The sequence below is a fragment of the Periophthalmus magnuspinnatus genome, chromosome 5 (assembly GCF_009829125.3).
Source record: "Periophthalmus magnuspinnatus isolate fPerMag1 chromosome 5, fPerMag1.2.pri, whole genome shotgun sequence".
NCBI classification, from domain to species: Eukaryota; Metazoa; Chordata; class Actinopteri; order Gobiiformes; family Gobiidae; genus Periophthalmus; species Periophthalmus magnuspinnatus.
This window is the reverse complement of record NC_047130.1, coordinates 23,893,215-23,916,291: the sequence shown is the minus strand read 5'-3', so window position 1 is coordinate 23,916,291 and position 23,077 is coordinate 23,893,215. Positions and strand designations below refer to the sequence as shown.

The 23,077-nt window shown below is 39.5% G+C and overlaps 1 protein-coding gene across 5 annotated transcripts in view; it reads right to left on the bottom strand.

The window, feature by feature from the left end:
- The window catches only part of kaznb (kazrin, periplakin interacting protein b), a 182,875-nt gene that overhangs the window by 15,694 nt on the left and 144,104 nt on the right, over window positions 1-23,077 (bottom strand). For 4 of the 5 annotated variants that reach the window (XM_033966596.2, XM_033966594.2, XM_055221714.1 and 1 more), the window contains one exon: window positions 4,491-4,694. In XM_033966596.2, the coding sequence (XP_033822487.1) occupies window positions 4,491-4,694 (204 nt within the window). Of the gene's footprint in view, window positions 1-4,490; window positions 4,695-22,630; window positions 22,908-23,077 lie in introns of those variants that run through there. The other variant, XM_033966595.2, reaches the window with a different exon arrangement.

Here is a 23,077-nt window from a genome sequence, read left to right as displayed (position 1 = left end):
GAGAATACACGACAGAACGTCACCAAACACTGATGGACGGAGGGAGAGAGGGAGAGGGGGGAGAGAGAGAAGACCGGGTAGGAAGTGGGTGGGTGACAGAGAGAAAGAGAGAGCGAGAAACCAGAGGGGAGAGGGAAGGACTAGAGAAAGGGAGAGAGAAATAAAAAGTAAGCGGGAGAAGGGAAAAAGACATAGAAGACCGAAAAAAGGGACAGAGAAAGAAAGAGGGAGAGACAAAGATAGTATAGAATATATATAGAGACAGCGGGTGAGTGAATAAGAGAGAGAAGAGAAAGAGGGAGAGACCAGTGAGAGGGAAGGAGAGAGGGGGAGAGAGAAAGAGTGAGAGAAGGGAAAAAAATAGATGGAAGACAGAAGAAAAGGGGGGATAGTTGGAAGAAAGGGAGAGAAAGAACAGGTAGAAAAAGACAGTTAGAGAGAGGAAGGGAGAGACAAAGAGAGATACAGGGAGAGAAAAGACAAGAGAAGAGAAAGAGAAGGGTCAAAGAGAGGGAAGGAGACAGAGAAAAAGTTAGCTGGAAAAGGGAAAAAAGAGTTGGAAGATGGAAGAAAGGGAGAGAGAAAGAAGGGGTAGAGAAAGACAGAGGGAGGGAGAGAGGGAGAGGGGGGGGAGAGAGAAGACGGGGTAGGAAGTGGGTGGGTGACAGAGAGAAAGAGAGAGCGAGAAACCAGAGGGGAGAGGGAAGGACTAGAGAAAGGGAGAGAGAAATAAAAAGTAAGCGGGAGAAGGGAAAAAGACATAGAAGACAGAAAAAAGGGACAGAGAAAGAAAGAGGGAGAGACAAAGATAGTATAGAATATATATAGAGAGAGGGAGGGTTAGACAGCGGGTGAGTGAATGAGAGAGAGAGAGAAGAGAAAGAGGGAGAGACCAGTGAGAGGGAAGGAGAGAGGGGGGAGAGAGAAAGAGTGAGAGAAGGGAAAAATAGATGGAAGACAGAAGAAAAGGGGGAGAGTTGGACGAAAGAGAGAGAAAGAACAGGTAGAAAAAGACAGTTAGAGAGAGGAAGGGAGAGACAAAGAGAGAGAAAGAAGAGAGATACAGGGAGAGAAAAGACAAGAGAAGAGAAAAAGAGAAGGGTCAAAGAGAGGGAAGGAGACAGAGAAAAAGTTAGCGGGAGAAGGGAAAAAAGAGTTGGAAGACGGAAGAAAGGGAGAGAGAAAGAAGGGGGAGAGAAAGACAGAGGGAGGGAGAGACAAAGATAATATAGAATATACAGAGAGGGAGGGAGAGTTAGACAGCGGGTGAGTGAGAGAGAAAGAGAAGAGAAAGAGGAAGGGATCAGAGAGAGGGAAGAAGAGCAAGAGAAAGAGTGAGAGAAGGGAAAAAGAGATAGAAGACAGAAGAAAAGGGGAAATGGAAGAAAGGGAGAGAACAGGTAGAAAATACAGAGAGAGAGGAAGGGAGAGACAAAGAGAGAGAGAAAGAAGAAAGATACAGGGAGAGAAAGAGAAGAGAAGAGAAAGAGGGAAGGGCAAAAGAGAGGGAAGGACAGAGAGAAAAAGTTAGCAGGAGAAGGGAAAAAAGAGTTGGACGACAGAAGAAAGGGAGATAGAAAGAAGGAGTAGAGAAAGGGAGAAAGAGGAAGGGATCAGAGAGAGGGAAGGAGAGCAAGAGAAAGAGTGAGAGAAGGGAAAAAGAGAGGGAAGACAGAAGAAAAGGGGGGAGAGTTGGAAGAAAGGGACAGAAAAAACAGGTAGAAAAAGACAGAGAGAGGAAGGGAGCGACAAAGAGAGAGCTACAGGGAGAGAAAGAGAGAGGGGAGTGGGAGGGATGTGGAGAAGTATAGAAAGAAGGAGGGTTATAAGTTTGTGAGTGACAGAGAGAGAGAGAGAGAGAGAGAGAGAGAGAGAGAGAGAGAGAGAGAGAGAGAGCGGGGACATGTGTCATTCAGAAACTATTCCTGTCTTCAACGTTCATACATTACTTTAGTCTGACATTCAAACCTGTTCGGCAGCCGTTGCACAACATTTTACGAGCGTGACAGTAAACGCCGTGACAAGTACGAGGAGCGATCCACAAGTGTCTTTTTCAGTTTGGAAGCCTCATATTATAGAAAAACAACCTTGTCTATATGAGCTGTTGGTTGTACAGAGAAAATGTACTATTAAGTATTATTTTACACCTTCATAAGCACTTTTAAACCTACTTCAGTTTTTGTGATTTAGTCAGTTTCTGGTTTTAACCATTTTGTGTTTAAGACCTGGTTTAGTTCTTGTATAGACGTGCTTCCTGGTAACGGTTTAGTTTTAGTTTTGATTGACTGGGGAATCGAAAAGTATAATTTCTCATGTCCCATTGCAAAATAATTCCCAAAAATTAGCTTTTTTTTTAAATTATAATTTTTAATTTTAATTTTTAGTTTGAGTTAAGTTTATGTTATATTTATCTGCAGATGTGCTCAGTTTTTATATCAGTCCCAGCTAGTATGGAGGTAACATTATGACATCAAGGTTCGGTACATTTCTATACATTTTAATACAAATATCAGCTCGATATTACGATACTTGCCATAGTATATAATGATATGACCCTAGTTTAGTCCTTGATCAGCCCCGTTACTAGTTTATTTTTACTTCAATTAGCTGAATATTTGGTTTGTGCTTCAATTATTCAAGAAAACCAACTGTACCACATGATTGCGTTTCTATGGCTACTGTATGTCTGACATTTGCTGTAAACTCAGGGATAAAATGTCTATGAGAGGAGCTGTGAGTGATCGAGGATAATTAGGCTGAGGTGCAGAGTTGGAGTCTGGCTGGCTGCAGCAGAGACACCAAGCCTCATGTTGAAACCACAGCTCCAAAACTGATCTGATCAAACTGAGGGACTGTTGCCACTTGTCTGACAATGCAAACCAATCTAACACAGCGGATTATCCTCCAACCGCTATCACAGCATCTGGAGCACGTTTACATGTCTCTTCATTTCACTAGATCTAATCGTTTTAATTAAGTCATCACAATATGAAGTGGTGATTGCCAAAGGGTGGGTCAGACGCAGAACACTAAAGTATGTCACAGTTTTTGCAGCCTTAGAAAACAGTATTAAGCTTATACGGTTGACTCACACACAGAAATTGTAGCATTAGCATTAGCACTGAGGCACAAACATCTCATTCTGAAGTATTCATTTTATTTGTGTAGTGCAGGGTCAAACACATTTTCACCGAGGGCCACATCAGGAAAATGGCTGCCCTCAAAGGTGTAAAATAAATGTAACTACTTTTTAACTTTTTAATTAACCGTTTCTGTATTTATTATTAATTCAAGTTACAAACATTGCATATTCATTTGCATAGATGTAAAAATATAAAGTAACGGCGTATCTCTTGATAAAAAGACATGTTAAGACCATCACACCTTTTAATTTACCCTGTCGAGGGCCACATAAAATGATGTGGAGGGCTACATTTGGCCCACGGGCCTTAAGTTTGACACATGTGGTGTAGTGTTTAACATGTTGTCAGTGACATCCACCCACAGCTCCTTGTCCACTGCATAATCTTTAAATATTTATTCATTCACAACTTTGCAAATACCCCGTAAAAATAAATCTGGACAGAAAATAGTGACGGTGACAGTGAAGTTGCCGGGAGCCGTTGTGCACAGAGCCAATCGGAACAAGTAAAAATATTAGGCCTACATAAAAACACGGTACAGTGATATTAATGAACTTTCAGAATCTTTCAATTTGATTTTAGATTATCTTATCAAAAACAAAAAAATGCTTTCAATTTCCAGAACATCAACAATATAAACCTCGTTGTAATCGCTGTCAATTAACACAAAAAACTGCTAAATATGTTCTTGCAAATTCTCCCGTCTGCTCCAAACCACATGCTTTTACTGGCAGAGGATTGGCTGTAGACTCTCCATTAAAAAGTCGATTAGAAATGAATCTTAATTGAAACTCCATTAACTGCACAGCTCTTAACATGTGCCATGATCTGACACTAGGACAGAGTACGTTTATGATGACACCACTATACAAGTAAAGCTCTGAAATACAAAAGCTCACAGATTACAACACAAAAATGCAAAATAATCAAAGAAAATATGAAGATCGCTAGAGTTATCCACGCTCCCTCAGTGCTTGAATCTCATATTGGAGGACATGTTTGGTTTTGAAAATGAAACTAAAGTATCTGTAGACCCAAATGTGTCTCTTCTTGGATTTAATCGTTTTAAAAATTACAAGGTTTAAATGAAATGTCCCAGTGTTCCAGTCTTAACTACCTTCAAACACATGCATTCTTACAGATCTGACATATAACTTGGCCTAGTGGTGTCTCCATGGAGATACATTGCATACTGTGGAACATCCCAGACAAAGCAATAATATCTCCGTGAACTCAAGCACGCTGCAAATCCTCTCGTAGTAAAATGACACAGCGCAGATTTCAAATGTTGAATTCAAACCCGCTGACTTGTATAAGCTTGTCGTGGATAATTCTGGGTTTTCTGACCTTGTAGAGCCTCTTTGGCGCGCTCCACCTCCTGCTCCTTGTCCCCGAGCTGGGTGCGGAGCTCGGCCGCGGACAGGCCGTTTGTGGAGCCTCGAGCGTTGGTGGAGCCTCGAGCGTCTGCGATGTCCTGACTCAGCACCTCCTTCATCTGACGCAGCAGCTGCACCTCCTCCTGCAGCTGCACCACCTCCTCACGCAGCAGCACTGGAACAAACACAATGGAAAGTTATATTATCATTTGTATAGAGACGGTAAAGATGAGACACAATTCTAACTCCTACCACAGAAACAAGACTTTAGGGATATGAATCTTTAAGTCCATGGCGATTCGATTTCAATTACTGGGGTCCTGATTCGATTAAAAAACGATTCTAAGGCAATATTTCATTAAAAGACACATTTCAAGTTTCCTGTTGTAACAATCTTTTATGTAGATCAGGAAAGAATCACAAAGAAACTATATTAGACACAAGTTTATTCAGAGTTTGCTGATGATGTAAGACACATGTAAACGCCGCAGAGGCAACGTCAGCTGAATTTTAAGAGGTTTTACCATCCCAGAAACACTCATTAACATAATTTGAAATCGATTTTTGAGAATTTGTTATCGATCCAGAGTTGTTTTTTTCAGCGCACCTATAATCCATCATAAAACTGTTCATCTTAATTTGCAGCTAACAGACTGTGACCAATATGCCAACAATAAGCTCCAAAATAGTGTTGAGTACAGTGTGTGTAGGATGCGCTCGTGCTGGTTTGAAAAGGAAAGTGTTTACCAGTGCTTTAACCTGGATATAAACATACATGGAAACAGACTTTTTCTCATTCTCAGTATTTGGACAGGAAATGCCACATGTGAAAGCTCAGAATCTCCACAATTCACTCACTGAGCTGCAGAGACTGAACCAGCACTGATTAATGCTTAGCTGCAGGTGTTGGGGTTTAGTGAGAGTTCAGATGAGAGTGCGTATTCGTTGTAGTCGAAGGAACTGGCAAACCAAAGCATGAAGCCCATTACACCAATGTATTTAACATATTTTGTGATTCAGTGCACAACAGGCTGACAGCTGTATAGTCCTGATCTGACGGAGAACATGAGTCAACGTTAACCATTACACAACTGACGTTTGATTATCACCAAAGAGCCCACACAAACTGTGACAACAAGAAACCCACCAAATGTGTGATAAAAACATTTGGCTCTCAACAACAGCACTGTATTATCCAGCTCTGATAGACATGAAAACATCAAAACTAGAGGCGTCAGGAGTGAGCCGTTTTACAATGAATCATGATTATTACTGTGGTTCAGACGACATCACAACATTGTATGGGCCAATGATATTTAATAATAATGTTCAAATGCAGATTTTTGGTGAAAATGTAGTTCTAGGGGCTCAGCACCAATAAATATGATAAGCTTCAACATTTATGAATTTTTCTTTTAGATAATTCTTATGCGTAAACCATGTAGTGAATAAGGAAACTGTGACTCTTCCCCATCTGAGAGTATGACAGCATCACAATGTAGACTATAAAAAGTAACAATACTAAAAAAAATTAAAAATAAAATGCAAAAAAACAATAGTAATAATAATAATAATAATAATAATAATAATTATTATTATTATTATTATTATTATTATTATTATTATTATTATTATTATTATCATTATTATCATTATTATTATTATTATTATTATTAGGTCAGGTAGCTTTATTACACAACACAAAAATAACAAAACAAAATGTGACTGAAGTTAAAATTTCTGAAAATTCCTCTCCATGCCATAAATCAGAGCCTTATGTCTGAAACAGTACATTGGCTGGAGGGGAGTTGTGTTGAGCTCAGAGACAAATGAGGAGAAGCAGCAGAGACACAGCAGACACAGCAGGCTTCACACACATTTGTAACGCTCAGAAAAACCTCATTCCCCTGCACCACCAGGACACAGGCGCAGGCAGTGAGGATGGCAATGAAATCACTGTAAATACATCTTTTTATTTAAGAATTCAAAATTAAGCTTTAAAGATCTGCACAAGAATTTAAATATAACACCAAATGTACTGTCTCTTACTTTACTTTACACTGATGGAGTAAAAAAACAAAACAAAAAAATATGCAAATGATACTGTGTTATAATTGTACATTTTTAAAAACAACTGTGGGATTTGACTGATAAAATAGTGCAGACAATGTCCAACAGTATGGCATTAAACAGATCTAGCTTGAATTCGTTTTTATTGCTCTAAAATGTGAGTGGGCTTTCCACTTCACAGATCTGACCGGCAACTTGGCCCGGAGTCTGGAGACGTCACCCGCTTGTCTCCATGGAGATTTATCTGTTTAACTGAGCAACATTTTGGGCAAAGCAATAACATCACCATGGAAACAAATAGGCGGTTACAAAGTGCATCTTTAATTAAATCAAATGAAATCAAAATCCCAAGAAAATACACATCAATCCAGAGCAACCAGTGGCCGATAAGATGTGCCAATATTTTTTGAGCCGATATGTAGGGCTGATTTTGATTATTGTCCCAAAACTTTGCTATTTCAATGTATTGAAATCTCTCCCACAGCCCCTCTTTACCACAAACATTTAAGACAGCTGTGGAGTCATGTTTTGTGCAGGGGCCTCTTCACAATTAAATGCTCAAATATCGTTTTATCCAAATTCTTTATTCAGCAGATCGGCTAAAACAAAATATCGGCCAGTGGTGGAGATCAACCCAAAACCAATACATCATTCCAGCCTTCTTATGACGTACCGTTTGTGCATTCATAATTAGTCAAAGTCAAAAGGCGAGCTAGCGCCTGTAGCAGTCTTAGCTCTGCCTCTGCTCGATAAGAAGCCCCTGTCCTCTGCCTGTCCGTTTGGCCTGCGGTGAACGCTTTACTCTGCTGCATGTTGCAACAACATCGGACATTTTTTACCACCTCCTCTGCTCCCAAATCGGATTATTCATGCGTTTACCTGCAGGCGGCCTCTGTCTGTCGCACTCTGCCTATATGTGAGGCCCGTGGACACAAGTGTGGGTATTTCTGTGTCGTTTTTGTTGAGCTAAGCAGTAATCCCGGGCAGGACTGGGACAGGCTGTTGAGAAGATGGATCGTGTTTGTAATTGCAGTGATGTGGAGGTTGATCTGCTCCTGTTATTAGCTATTACAGTGATTTAGTGCTACTGCAAATAAATTAAATCCTATAATGTGTTGACGGAGCTATTTTTAGACGGGTACAAAGTTAAAATGTCACGTCAAATAGATGGCTGTACTTCAATTAAAGCTGTTCCCATTGCTTACTCTTCAAACCTCCAGCAGTTTTACCCCCAACACACTTTGACTTTGTTTCGTCAAGGCAAGCTCAAATGTAATAGCTTAAATGCGAAGTATGACAGTATGCGAAGGTTGCCGGTCCGGGTCTCGACCTGAACACAGTTGGTAGAGCGCTCACTTCCATTCACCCACAGGTCGGCGGTGCACTGGTGTATGAATGTGCGCGTGAATGGGTGAAAGGTTCCTTGATGTAAAGCAGTTTGAGTGCCTTGAAGTTGGAAAAGCGCTATTTAAAAATGTGACTATGTGTACACTTATCTATCTCCATGGAGACAAGTACCAGCCACGCCAACGCTCGCCAATTCTATATGAGGATCAGGATGTGACCGTTTTTTTACATTTTAAACACAGTCCTTCGTTTAGACTTATATTAATTGCTTATTTCATGCATTTTCTACATAAAATACTGTTTAAAAATAAAGTTATTTGCTACAAAAGCAGTAATGAGCGTGGAAAAACACATTTGAATAGCATCTGACTTAAAATCCTTCTTTAAAATGCAAATAGTGGACATTATCTGATATTATTTACAAAACGCTAGCATTCTAACATAAGACTCATTCTCAGTGCAAAGGCAAAATCTAAAACCGCACCCCCGGCTCAGAGCACCCGGCGCGTACAGATAATACACGTCCACATTTCTCCAGCGCAGAGCATCTATAAGAGCCGCTCAAATCCGAGGAGCCACATAAATGATAGAGAGAAGAGCAGTTATCGCAGAGGTCTAAGGCTACTTTTCTGACCCCTGAGTGCTGGCGGAGCTAGAGCTGTGGTCCGTGCTGTAAAAGCCCACCCACACTCAAAGAAAGTGAGTGATCAATATAGAAGCTCATCCCAGACTTACATTACAGCATTTATCAAGACAAGGCCATTAGTCTCTTATACAACCTGAGAGATGTCATAACACAGAGGAGAGGGAGAGGTGGGCTGACAACTGGCATCAAGGTGCAAAGGTAAAACCGATACTAAAACTAGAGCTGAAACTAGATACTATATTTTAAGTATTGATACAGACAAAAATACATAAAGACATACAGAAAGAAGACAACCTATAGGATCTAATGTTTCCGTTTTAGTACAACAACATGTGATTCTAATGATAACCCCATGACTGCAGGTAAACAATATGAACTCGATGTAATGTGTCCTCAAATAGACTTTCCACAGATTAAAAAAAACAAAAAACGAAAAAAAAACAAAAAAAACAGTGCCATAAACCTGAGCACATTCAAGCCTGAGGAGGTGAGGAGGTAACCAGTCACTCCTTTGTACGCACAAGGCTCCTGCTCAAATCTGTTCAACTCAAAACCATAAGCCACAACTGTGTACACTCATCCTTTTTATCTCCACGGCAGCGTATAGCCATCCCCGAGCGCCACAGCAAAGGATAGTGGGTAATAGACTTTTCATAACATTTCCAGGTATATTTGCAGTACTTTGAACCTGGATGTGACTATAACATGAGTATTTTCAGAATGAGAGGCATCAGTGTCTGGTTGAACAGCTCTGTGTGTCCATGTGTGTGTGTGTCTGCATGTGTGTGTGTCTGCATGTGTGTGTCCATGTGTGTGTCTGCATGTGTGTGTGTCCATGTGTGTGTCTGCGTGTGTGTGTGTCTGCATGTGCGTGTGTCTGCATGTGTGTGTCTGCATGTGTGTGTGTCTATATGTGTGCGTCTGCATGTGTGTGTCTGCATGTGTGTGTCTGCATGTGTGTGTGTCTGCGTGTGTGTGTGTCTGCGTGTGTGTGTCTGCATGTGTGTGTCTGCATGTGTGTGTGTCCATGTGTGTGTGTCCATGTGTGTGTCTGCGTGTGTGTGTCTGCATGTGTGTGTCTGCATGTGTGTGTCCATGTGTCTGCGTGTGTGTGTGTCTGCGTGTGTGTGTCCATGTGTGTGTCCATGTGTGTGTCTACATGTCTGTGTCTGCGTGTGTGTCTGCATGTGTGTGTCTGCATGTGTGTCTACATGTGTGTGTGCCTACATGTGTGTGTGTCTACATGTGTGTGTGTCTGCATGTGTGTGTCTGCATGTGTGTGTGTCTACATGTGCGTGTGTCTGCATGTGCGTGTGTCTGCGTGTGTGTGTCTGCGTGTGTGTGTCTGCGTGTGTGTGTCGGGGTGTGTGTGTGTGTCTGCATGTGTGTGTCTGCATGTGTGTGTCTACATGTGTGTGTGTCTGCATGTGTGTGTCGGGGTGTGGGGGTGTGTGTGAGTGTGTTTATGCATGTGTGTGTCTACATGTGTGTGTCTACATGTGCTTTTGCTTTGCTTTAAATGCTCCATAGTATGGCATTAAATCTGTTAAATATATAAAGACAAGCAGATGATGCCATCAGGTCAAGTTACAGGTCAGATCTGTGAAGAGGCGAGCCCTTTCACAGTAAGTACAGCAAGTGTTTTTCAAGGTATTTTTGAGCTATAAGAACACCCATACTGGAGTAAATGCTAGGTTTAATGCCATACTGTGAAACATTCTAGACAACGTAACAACATCTCCATGGTGACGAGCACGTAGCACGCAACTCCCACCAGAAAAGTTGCCTAGTGCACCTTTATATCATCCTCCATCTCTGTCACACATATCCTATTTTTCTAACGTTAGTGCGATTATAAAACTCCCGGCAAACATTTACGACAAACTTTCAAAGCCTCATCAAAACTCATTGTGCTCTTTCTTTCAAAACAATACGAGCTCTACACAATAAATCATCACACTCTAGTTTCAGAAGAGAAAATGTTGTCAGGAGGATTCATTGTTGAGTCAAAGTACGGTGTCTCCCTGAGGACAAACTGCCACAGGACTGAATATCTCCAGAGTCATTCTTCTGTTAAACCATACGAGAAGGACCACACATCACCGTGACAACCACAGTCGAATTATGAATCAAAGCTCATTTCCTAAACTGATGTCATGATAATGCTGTTTAGTCATCTTGAAATCTATTATGGTTTGGGTCTATTGTGAAATGAATAATAGGTGAAAGCAGCGCCAAAAATCACTGCATTGGAGAGACTGATTTTTATACAGAAGAGTTGGCAGTAAAAGCTCCTATATTATACAAAACTGACTCTTGTGACTCTTAAACCGTGCTATAATGATGTTACCTCCTTAAAAACATACCTGGAGTTGTGTTTTGTTTCATTCAGGCATGTTCGAAATGCTCAAAATGCTCTGTTCCACCTTGTGATGTCATGAAGTGATAGTATTTACTTTCAATACTAGTTTTATTATCAATGTCTGGGTATTCATTTTTCTTCTAGTTATATCCTCTCTCTGTACATGTCATGCTCAGGTGTTCAGTTACGCTAATCCCAAGTTTACACGAATAGATTCAAACACGGGCAAAGTGGAGATGATGAGGTTTGAATGGGCAATCCCGTAGTTAGAGGATGAAGACTACACCACTATCTTCTAATCCAATATGGACCTGAATACTACTGCAGTTCATTTTAGACTAAATTCAAAAGGTGGTGTGGGGCCTTTTATAATGAGGCAGTTATATTTATGCGAAGCAATTTGAAAACCTAAAGAAGCCGTTGCCATTAGTCACCAACGTGTTTTAGCAAAGCATTTATAGATTTTTATTTCCCTGGTGAGCTGCTATGACTTATCACAGAAACAAGTCTCCACATAATTTACAGCGTGTATCTATGGTTATTCTTCATCATGTTTTTAATCTCAGTAAACCTCTCCTGCACTATGCACATATTTAATTAAAGGCACACAATGGGACTTTTGTAGACGAGGGTCCGCTAAGTCCTACTTCATTGAGTTATACACAAAAATATCTTCTTTTAAATGTATTTTGGACCATATTCTGATCGATGGTCCAGTCATAATACTGTTGAGTTGTCTGAAAAAACATAGGATTAAAATGAGTTTTGCACTGATTTACTGATTTATTGCTAATTAGAGATTAAGAAATGCACATTTTCTCAGTAATACCGTGCAGTTTGAAGCCTAAATAACATTAAGTACCACCATGTATTCCTTTGATTTTTGTAAAATTACTGTTGTCCTAATACCGTCAAATGAAAGAGTGTGCAGGTCCTGGGTGATGGGTCAGTGGAGCTAAATGGAGCTGACACCACACACTTGTCACTACTGCTGTAAATAAGAAAGCACTTTACTTATTGACACAGTAAACAGACAGTACTTTGAATCTACCAACAGACTGTCCAGTGCTCATCAGCTAAATGAGAAATACAACTCACCAGGCTCTAAAGCATGAGAGTCTGGTTAACAATCCTACTCCACAGCATTCATATATTTAGCATTTCTTGTTTTCTACATTTGTTTACATCAATTGATAGCGTTTTCTTTTATGAAATTAAAATTGGCTTAGGTTAACAATTTCTGAGAGTCAAAATAAAACAGCTGTTAAAATGCCACTGTGATATACTGTACATTTTATTACATATGCAATGCACTCAACAGCATTTATAGCAATACATCAATTAATCACATACTGACAATAACAAGAATATTCCCTCACACTCTCCTATTTTCAATTATTTTAACCAAAACACCAAAATCTAATCTTAAACATTTTTTATGCATCTTTTAATAGTTTATTTTTTCAGACCGATGTTTACTTTGTTTTCATACCTGACAGTTTCGACTGCTAACTATCGCGCTTCCTCGGAGTGGTCAAGTGATTTTGCTGTGTCCGGTTTACTGATTTAAACAGGCTTTGGCACTGTGTTCGTACCGGTGGAGGCAGGACGACAGCGCCATCTGCAGTCTGACTCCTTTAGGACAGTATCCCAAGTGTGTGAGAGTAAAAAGGCCCCCCTCGTCCCGGTTCAAAGTCTCAAGGGCACGTCACAGCAGCATTACATGAGCACTGTGAGGAAGACAAAACTAAACCTTGGTCTGAAAAAAACAACAAATTAAAATAAATTAACGGTAAACCAGATGAACCTCACTGCATTATTTTTCTCCATTTTTGTCTTTTACCAAACACAGGTTCAGCTATTATTTGTTTGACAGCCCAGGCAAACAGACAAATAGACAACAGAAACTATAGGTAGATGCGTGATGAAGGACTACTCCACGGAGAGCACTAGATCCAAAAGTGAAGGCAACATTTACACAAAGGCTTAGAAAACAAAGACTGCGGTGAGCTGAAATAGCACTCCAAATATAGTATTGACAAGTGTGTTATAACAGTAAAGGGCGCTCAGTAGGAGTGGTAGCTAGGGTGCCTTTAGCTCACAGAGAGGATAAAGTTTACAACCTCCATCTATTTTAAAATATGTTCTTGGTTAAGTTTATTCCTAAAGCCAGAGGGCAGACCAAAACAACAAACTCCACAGTAACATGATCCAGGATTTAAGGGCGTTACCCTCTGTGCAACCGCATCAAAAATAGTAAAAACAGTATATCAATTAGTAAATGGCAAAGGCTATTAGTGACAACTGTGTACTTCTGAAATGCATGTAATTCGTGTATTTGATTAGCAGTTTTCTCCATATATTAAATGGACTAAAAAAATCAATATACGAGCATTAATAACAGACCAATGAGGGGCCTTCTTTCCCCTACCTGGGTCCCGCTAGCGTTAGCAACAGGTTTGATTGACAGCGTTTCTCTTTGGTTGCTATGACACTTGCAGTCGTAAATCTAAATATGGCTCCAAATTCACGCCTATAACTGCTAATCTCGATGAGTTTCATTTGACTGAACGCTATGGGTGACGTCACACTCCCTTAGCCCACTTCTTTATACAGTCTGTGGTCTGCTCCCAGATGTTATGCTGTCCCTGGATTAGTGTTGTCATGATACTAAAATGTCTAAATCAATTTTGATACTAAGGAAAAACAAGACAAACCATTCAAAAACTATACAATGATTAATAATAATTTTGTCCAAATGATGTGTGCTTGTTCAAATGAATATAGTAAGTTTAGATACTAGTTTTAGTACTACAGTATATTTAGATTTAGTATTATAATAAGATTGGAAATGTTAAAAAATTGCAGTTATATTTTTCCTTCAGCTCTACCACAATTTGATAGTACTGTTTTCATCCCCAAACAGCAGGACACTCGAATGACTAAAAATATGTATTATGAAGCTTAAAATGCTGAGAGGATGTGGGCAGAGGAGAGAGGAGCATCCGGTTGTTCTGAGATAGCAGAGAGGTGGTAGGAGGTTATTAGTGTGTTCTATAGGCCTATACTTAGCACTGTTAATATGCACTTGAAACACTGGAGCAGCAGACTGTGCCTAGTACTTTATATCGATATCTCCAGAGCTTAGCAGCTCAAGAGATCCTCCATATCAGGGTCAGCCATGTAGCTTCCTCAGTACAATATATTACCCTCTATGAAAAATGTATGCTGTGTGAACTGTAGGACGACTGCTGCCTTCCAGACAAATGGGATGTTGGTAATTTCCTACTTTGATATTACAAGTTCCGACCTTGTTCCAGCCAAATGAACTTGTATCTAAACCAGCTAATGCTGAAGGGTAAACAAACATTAATGCATGTCACTTCACATTTGTTATGAAGCAGGGCGTGTTAAGAAACAGTAGGTTACAGTGTAATAGGTTGCAGTGGTGGAAGAATTTCTCAATTTTGGTAAAAAAACCAAACAATTTATTGTACCGTTTTTCCTAGCCATTTTTATTTGTATATTTTTGTTTGCTAAAACTACAAATGTATTTAAAATAAACTCCTCTGTCTTTTCAGCAGTTCTCAAATAGTAGTGAAGTGAAAAGTATCCACTATAAAATGTACTTAAGTAAAGTACAGATACCTAAAAATATGACTTAAGTACAGTACTTTACTACTTTTACTTCATTACTTTCCACCACTGGTAGGTTGTGACCAGTAGCAAAAGGTACATTGTCATTTTTCTGGTGGTTACATTAAAGTCTTTTCTCTCAGATACACTGTTGTTGTTGTTGTACATAACTGAACTTGTTTGTGAAGCATAGGACTCCCTCAATCATCTCTGAGTTTGTTACTGGTTCAGTCTCATTGTTCCTAGCTGTCTGGAATGCAGCATAAAAACAGATTTGTTTTCATCTCAGGGACAACTGTCAAATCAACAAAAGTGGTTATTGAAAAGTCCTCAAAATCTTGACTTCAAAATCTATGTTTTCAAACAAAGCAATTTCCTCTTAAACTGCATTACCTGTAGAGATACTGAACTATAACTGTGAGCTCATAGGACACACACGTCTTTATAAGTAGTCCTATATTCAGGCGTCTATCTGAACAGTAAACAAAAATAAACACATTCATAAGAAATTGATCCATATTGTTACTGTTGACCAAAATATGTATCATTTTTAATCAATCAATATGTATCATTTTTAATCAATATCACATGTGACACTTTAACAAATTAACAACACTTGTGTGAAATACTTTTACTTTTACTTCATCTGTACTTTTACTGAAGTAACAAAACTGATTACTTGATCCACCATTACTTAGTGTATATAAAAGCATTAGGAGTCTCCATTGGGTTTGTTTTGTTTTGGGCGACAGTTTACAACAGTGGCTGGAGCACAAGGCTGGTGCTGATAGCTATAATTGATCAGTGCATTTATTATGTGCAGATTAGGCTGTGTGCCCGAGATGTGCTGCTGTGATGGAGCAGGGGGAGTCTATAGAGGAAAAACACTCTTTATTTTCAACATCGGCTGCATTTAAATAAGGAAACTAGCTAGAGCTTTAGCAGTCAACAAGTCACCTAATTATTTATATTGTGGCAGTTTAAAGGTGCATTATGTAATATTTGCATTACGTAATGCACCAGTGGCATCTCCATGGAGATCTATAGCTTTGCCTAGAATGTTCCACAGTTTGGCATTAAACTTATCCCAGTCCCATGAGACAATTAGGTGACACTATCAGGCCAAGTTACAAATCGGATCTTTGGAGAGGCGAGCCTGATTCCCACATAAGAATTCATGTTTTTCAGGTAATTTTTTGACCAATAAAAACATTGCTTTTGATTGAATAAACATAAAATAAGTTTAATGCCATACTGTGGAATATCATAGGTCAAGCAATACCATTTCCATGGAGACAAGCGTGGACTCCTGACCGGTCCAAACACTTTCAAATATTTGCTTTGTGTAACAATGATTCTTATGTCCACTGAGGGTTTGGACTGACCTCACCTGACCTCACCTGCTCTTAAGACCTGAGGTTGTCGCAGAAGTATAATGAACACATTACAGCCTATTTAAAGCTGTTTTAAAGTACCACTAGGCCTGCTACGATGATACTATATCGACTCAGCGTTCAATATATACTATATGAAACTGTAAGAGTTTTATATAGCTCACCATTCACACATTCATACAGCAGTGTACGCAGACATTGGGGACAAGGTGGGCTAATTGTCTTGCCTAAGGACACAATGACAGCATTCACCTGTGGGAGCTAGAATCGCACCTTCAACCTTTGGGTCAGTGGATCTGACCACTCAACCAATGATGTTTACAGGTGAAACCATACATACACTATATAAAAAGACACTTTTTTTTCCTCACTGTCTGACATAAAACCAGACTAAACTTTTCCTGTTTAGATCAGTTAAGATTACCAAAATTATTTTTTTATTTAAACATTTTTTCATTAATTTCAGAAGTCAGAAGTTTACATTTCATTAGTATTTGGTACAATGGCCTTGAAACTGTATGACTTGGATCAAATGTTCTGGATTTCCTTCCACAAGCTTCTCACAATAGTTGGCAGAAATTTTGGCCCATTCCTCCTCACAGAAGTGGTGTAACTGAGCCAAGTTTGCAGGCCGCCTTGCTCGCACAGCTCTCTCCATAGATTTTCATTAGGATTGAAATCAAGGCTTTGTGATGGCCACTCCAAAACACTGACTTTGTTATCCTTAAGCCACTTTGTAACCAGTTTGGCAGTGTGCTTCAGGTCATTGTCCATTTAGAAGACCCATTTGTGCCCAAGCTTTAACTTGAGATGTTGCTTCAGTATTTCCAAATAATGTTCTTTCCTCATGATGCTATCTGTTTTGTGCACCAGTCCCTCCTGCAGCAAAGCAACCCCACAACATGATGCTGCCACCCCCGTATTTCACAGTTGGGATGGTGTTGTCAGGCTTGCATGTTCTCCCCTTTTTCCTCCAAATGTAACAATGCTCATTATGAAAAAATTGATCAGTCTGACCAGCTGTTCAGAAGCCCTTTATGTTGAGTGAAAGAGCAAGTCCATTTACATCACCCAGACCGACGTTATCAGAGCCCCACCGTGGAGCCAGGCCTGTGGTGGGTGCTCGACAGAGAGTGCCTGGTGGCCCCACGGGGCCCGGATGGGCTCAGCCTGGAGGAGTGATGTGGGGCTGTCCTCCCGTGGACCCACCACCTATGGGAGGATCTGTAAGAGGCCGGTGCAGCGAGATCTGGGTGGCAGTCGAAGGTGGGGGCCTCAACGATCGGCTCTCCGGACATGAAGGCTGGCTCTGGGGACAGCGGAATGCCTTGGGGTTCCACCAGAGGAGCTGGAGGACATGTCTGGGGTGCGGGAAGTCTTGGAGTTCCTGCTTAGACTGCTGCCCCCGCGACCCGGCCCCGGATAAGAGGAAGAAAATGGATAGAGTTCAATTTTAGTTTTGTCACACCAAAGGACATGTCTCCAAAAAAATCAATTTTTTGTCCCTGCCCTTGCAAACTGTAATCTGGCTTTTTTATGTTTCTTTTGGAGTAGTGTCCTTTCAGTCCATGTCGGTACAGTCCTCGTTTCACTGTGGATAATGACACACTCTCACGAGCTTCAGCAGCATCTTCAAAGGTTCTTTTGCTTTTGTTCTTGACTAGACTAGAGTACGTTCATCTTTGGGACACAGAACCCGTCTCCTTTTTGAGTGGTCTGATGGCTGGACATTCTCATGGAGTTTATTCTTGTGTAAAATTGTTTGAACAGATGAACGTGGCACCTTCAGTATCTGGAAATTGCACCAAAGATGACCCAGACTGTTATCTTGGCTGATTTCCTTTAACTTTCCCATGACGTTACACAAACAAGCCGTGTGTTTCAGGTGTGTCTTCAAATACATCCACAGGTGTGTCTATAATTAACTCACATATTGTCAATAAACCAGAATCAGAAGCTTCCAAAGACATGACCTCATCATCTGGGTTTTACCAAAGTGTTTAAAGACTAATAGTATGAAAGTATACTAATATTACTTTCATTATTCGGGCTTTTAGCAAATAGAAATCATTTTGTTAATCCTAACTGACCTAAAACAGGAAAAGTAGTCTTATTTCATGTGTATTTTTATATAGCATATGTAAACTTTTGGCTTCAGCTGTACGTCCAGAGTGGAATTCAACCCGCGAGCCTTCAGATCAGTGAACAAACACTCTATAAACTCATTGTTTCAGACTCAATAGTTATTGTGTGTTCCTTTTCTTCACACTAGTAGGGAAATTGCTCTTAATTTTATGTAGGATTAGGTTTAGATGATGACATTTGAGTTATAGATTCTCCAAGATTGAACTTAGCTGACACATTATAAACACTACACCTACATTGTACTAGTTATACATTGCTGACCACATTATGTTTAATATGATTCACTGAGAAAAAGGGTTCACTGTGATTACCCTGCTTTTGGATTATCATGAAAATTGTATAAATGAATATCAATATTATCATCTATCGTGATGTTTATATTTCCAGAATCAATACATCACACTTGATTTTATTTTTATTTATTTTTTTACTGTAAATGTCTAAGTACCACCCACCACCTGCTACAAACAACAACAGAACATTGTAAACTTTTATGTTGGCATGGATTCAAATAAAAACAGCCAATGAGAGAGCGCCATATTGAATAGAACATTATATTTTGAGGGGACAAAAATGAAAGAAAAAAGACATACTAATATAATACCTGATATATAAAATGAAGCATTATAAAATCATTTCTATATCCAGAATTATGTGTTTAATTATGGGAGAAAATTGTTAACATTTTCAAGTACAAAGTGTTTCAAGTACATTGTGTAGCTGCATTAAGTTGTAGAAAAATGGCTTGTGTAGCATTTTAATAAATCAATATAAGTGGTTCATAATTATGTAGGTCTGTACTAATATAATTTAATGAAAAAATCTAATTACCACTACTGTCATTCCGCCCAATCTCTGTGGTATCATTGTAATGGTATTTTGAGGTCACGCTGCACAACTCTAATTCAATTATGCATACAGAAAAAGAGTACAGTTTCTGGTAAGTTCATAATGGCTAAAGGATCTGAATTATATCAACACGACCACTTGTAGTAATTAAGAGATGCTATTATAACTCACTGTGTTGCAAAATCATCATGACCTTGATTAGCCCAGGGCGTAGGATCTTTTATAAACACACGCACCGCTAATATTAAAAAAACAAAGAAACTCCGCCTGAATACAAATGCGACACTGGCTCAGTTGGTAACGTTGGTGGTTCGAAACCCGCTCTCAACATAGACATCATTGATAAAACAGTCCAGCTTCCACAGACGAATACTGCTGTTGTGTCCTTGGGCAAGACACTTAACCAACCTCGCCCCCAGTGTCGGCGTACACTGGTGTGTGACTGTGTGTGAATGGGTAAGTGGTTCCTTGTAAAGCGCTTTGAGTGCCTTGAAGGTGGAAAAGCGCTGTATAAAAATGTGACCATTTACGATATAACTGCACCTTCTGTCACTGCAAACGGTAGAATTTCAAATATATTTTCAACTACAAAACAAACTGCAGGTTTAAAAGGTATGGCTGGGAAATACTGACAAAAATGAATCTCAATATAATGCATTTATATATATTTTTTTTTTTGCATTATCTTGATCAAAATATTCAGACAATATTTTAATAATGCATCTAGAAAGTGGCAAAATTAACCACAAAAATAGAAATATGACTTTATAGCAATATTTGGGAGATTGCACCATATGTTTCTGTGTCTCTGAATTATTTTTAAGTAGTTTTAGATGATATATTCAATATTCTAATTTTACAACAACAATTGCAATATTATCCAGTTTCCAATATGTTAAATGGTAAATGGACACATTCAATCCACACACACACACACATTCATACACCAATGTACGCAGACACAGGTCAACATGGGTGAAATGCCTTGCCCAAAAACACAACGACAGTATTCATCTGTGGGAGCTGGAATCACACCGCCAACCTGTGGGTCATTGGATCCGACCTCTCAACCAATGATGTTTATGTCAAAAGCGAGATTTGAACCTCCACCAACTGAGCTACTGTCGCCTCAACTCTACAAACAATCCTTTTTAGTTTCTCCAAAAATATACCAAACTGATCAAAACAGTGTCAACACCTTTAAAAAAAACAAAACATCAAATCACGGAATAAAATTAACCGCAAAAAAACCTCATCAGTGTATAATTTTAATAATCATTTTGACAATGTGCAGATTAGTCTGGCTCTACTCGAGTCTGTCATGCTAGTCTGTATTTCATCAAAGACCACAGCATTCCAGCTCAGATGCAGATTAAGAGATTATCATATCCATAGCATCGCGCAGTATCTGGGTCATAATCCAGCTCTCAACACCAGTAAACTCAGGGGATACGGCTGTCATGTGTGGGGAAGTGTCGACTCAAGAGTGTGAAAAAGTGCAAGGAGACACACTTTTTAAATGGAGGTACAGGAGGGATAATATGGTACAGACTTTTTTTTTTTTTTTTTAAAGATGCACTTGCCGTCTGCTTATCTGCTGGTTTCCATAGAGATGTTATAGTTATATTATCTTAAAACATATCTATTGCATCTTTTCAGTTATACTTTCTATTGATTTAAAATACTTGCATACACAGGAACTAAACCAGGACTATAACAGGACCAAATCAAGTCTACATCAGGACTAAACTATAGGTACAAAGCAGGACCAACCCAAAGCAAGAGCAAACACTAGGCCCGTCATCGTATTTGTTATACTGTTTTATTTTTGTTGTAATATTAAATGTCTTGCGCTGTAGTGAATAAGTCACTTTTATGGCAAATTATTGGTTCATTCTGCCGTTTATTTGTCGCAACTCAGGCCTTTGAATGATACCGTCTATTTAAAAATGGTTCACTGGGATTATCTTGCATTATTGTTATTGCGTCTGTGGCATAAAGCAGTTTGTGTCAATTGTGGAAACAGTGTTGAATACAGGGGGCGTTTGGGGGCTTAAACTTGTGCTTCGTTGGTTCAGTGGATTCTCGTCGCAAATGCCTCTAAACCCTGTAACTATGATGCAACCAAATTGTGATGTTTCAGCATGCTCCAAATTCCTCCAGCTTAAAAACAACAGTATTCCTGCTACATTTTTAAATGCATCAGTTTTCCCACAGTTAACTTCACTTGCATCGATCGCAGCAGGAAGTTTGATCTTGTATTCTTTGTGTTGGACCGCTATATAGACATAAGCATCTGTATTGTGGTGCATTTTTTACTAACGATTTTTCTTCTGATAGAACGGGGAGGCAGAAAAGAGAATAGGAAATCAAAAAGAAAAACAGTAACAAAACATACAGAGCATAACATAGTCCACTAAATACAACAATGTACAACACGACTGAAAAGAGATTAAAAATGCTCCCTGTGTATGCAAGCAATTATTTTAGAATTTATAGAGACTTGTAGAGAGTTCTTATAGAAAACTGGTAACTTTTCGAGTCAAATTGTGAAGTTTGATACATTGCTGAAGTAAATATAGATGATAAACAATTATGCCACTGACACAATAACCCAAGAGCAGATTTAAACCACAAAAACTATTCTAAATCTACAATATATATTTTTTTTAAACATGAGTTGCAATAAATAACTGGCAGAAAAAAACAATTTAGTACTTCGTTTGTATCTGTAATGAGTCATAGAAGTTATTAATTTAACCCTTTACAGCTCAAATCTAATCATATAGCCAAAAATTGTTCCTAGTAGTGCAAAGAAAAAGTCCCCACGATAAATACTGACCCCGAAAAATATTATTCCATCAATGTTCAACGAGTCGATATAGTGATTATCTTGACAGGCCTGATTTCCAGTTTTACAGCGATATCACCAAAGGAATGTTCCCCACAGCAAAACATCATTTCATTAAAAAATTGTTTCCATATAGATTTTTTTTAGACCATTATTTTTTCTACCAGAGAAGGCCAACACTTGCTACAGTCTGTGCTCAGTTATGTGACAGCAGATTGACTTTTGTTTACTGATGTGTGTGAAACCATGAGCTATGTGGACGGCATTGTACTCGAGACCGCGGAGTATTTGCCAAAACCTGGTTAGAAGTAGTGCATTTCTAAACTACTCCATCTTTCATAGTAAAACAACATCAGTTTACATCTTTGTTTATTTACTGCCTCAAGTTTTTGCTGACAAATGTGTGAAATATCCTTTGAACACAGTACAGTCTTACATATGTTAAAGTATGTGTTTTATTTAAGATCATGTGCGCTATAAAATACTGTGGAACATTATAGCCAAAGGTACAACATTCCCATGGAAACAAGCAGAACGAGGCTTTCTCACAGTTCAATAAAAACATCTAAAACGCAAAAAAAACATGCTTTTATCTTATCGTATTTTTGGCTAACGTTACATCCTGTGTCTTCAAATAGTGACCATGTATTACAGTAGTATTACAGTAGTATTACAGTAGTACTACAGTATATTCACTTGAAAAATGTGTGGGAAAACTTGAGCTCGTCTGTCAATAGCCACTTTCAGGGCCTACACAAAAGCCATTCAAAGCACCTCTTCTCCTGCTGTGCTCTGTTACGTAAAGACTCACCTGCCTTCCCCTCCTCTCGCTCCGACCGCATTTCCGACTCCGCGCGGGCTCCGATGGACGCCACTGTCACCCCCCGAGCGTGCTCACATATCAGGTCAAACTACTACCTCCGCCGTAACTACCATCCAAACTGCTCCCCTCACGCCTACACCGCAACAGCACAACAGCCTTCAACCACCTGGTCCCTGTCTGCTGCCCTTTTGCTCCACCCAAAAGCAGGTTACCAGGAAGTAGTCACCCCCCTCCTTTCCATGCAAGTCCTACTGGGATTTCTGTGTCTCCTACTTGCGGCATTGCACGTTTACCTGTTAAGCAATACAGCTCCCTCAGGACACGCCCACTTCTGGTTGGTTCTTTACAAATGAAGGGGGAGGGGTGTAAGCTAGCGCAGGTAAAGTGAGTATCCAGGTATAGTACTCTGACTCCCTCTACTGGTCAACACTATGG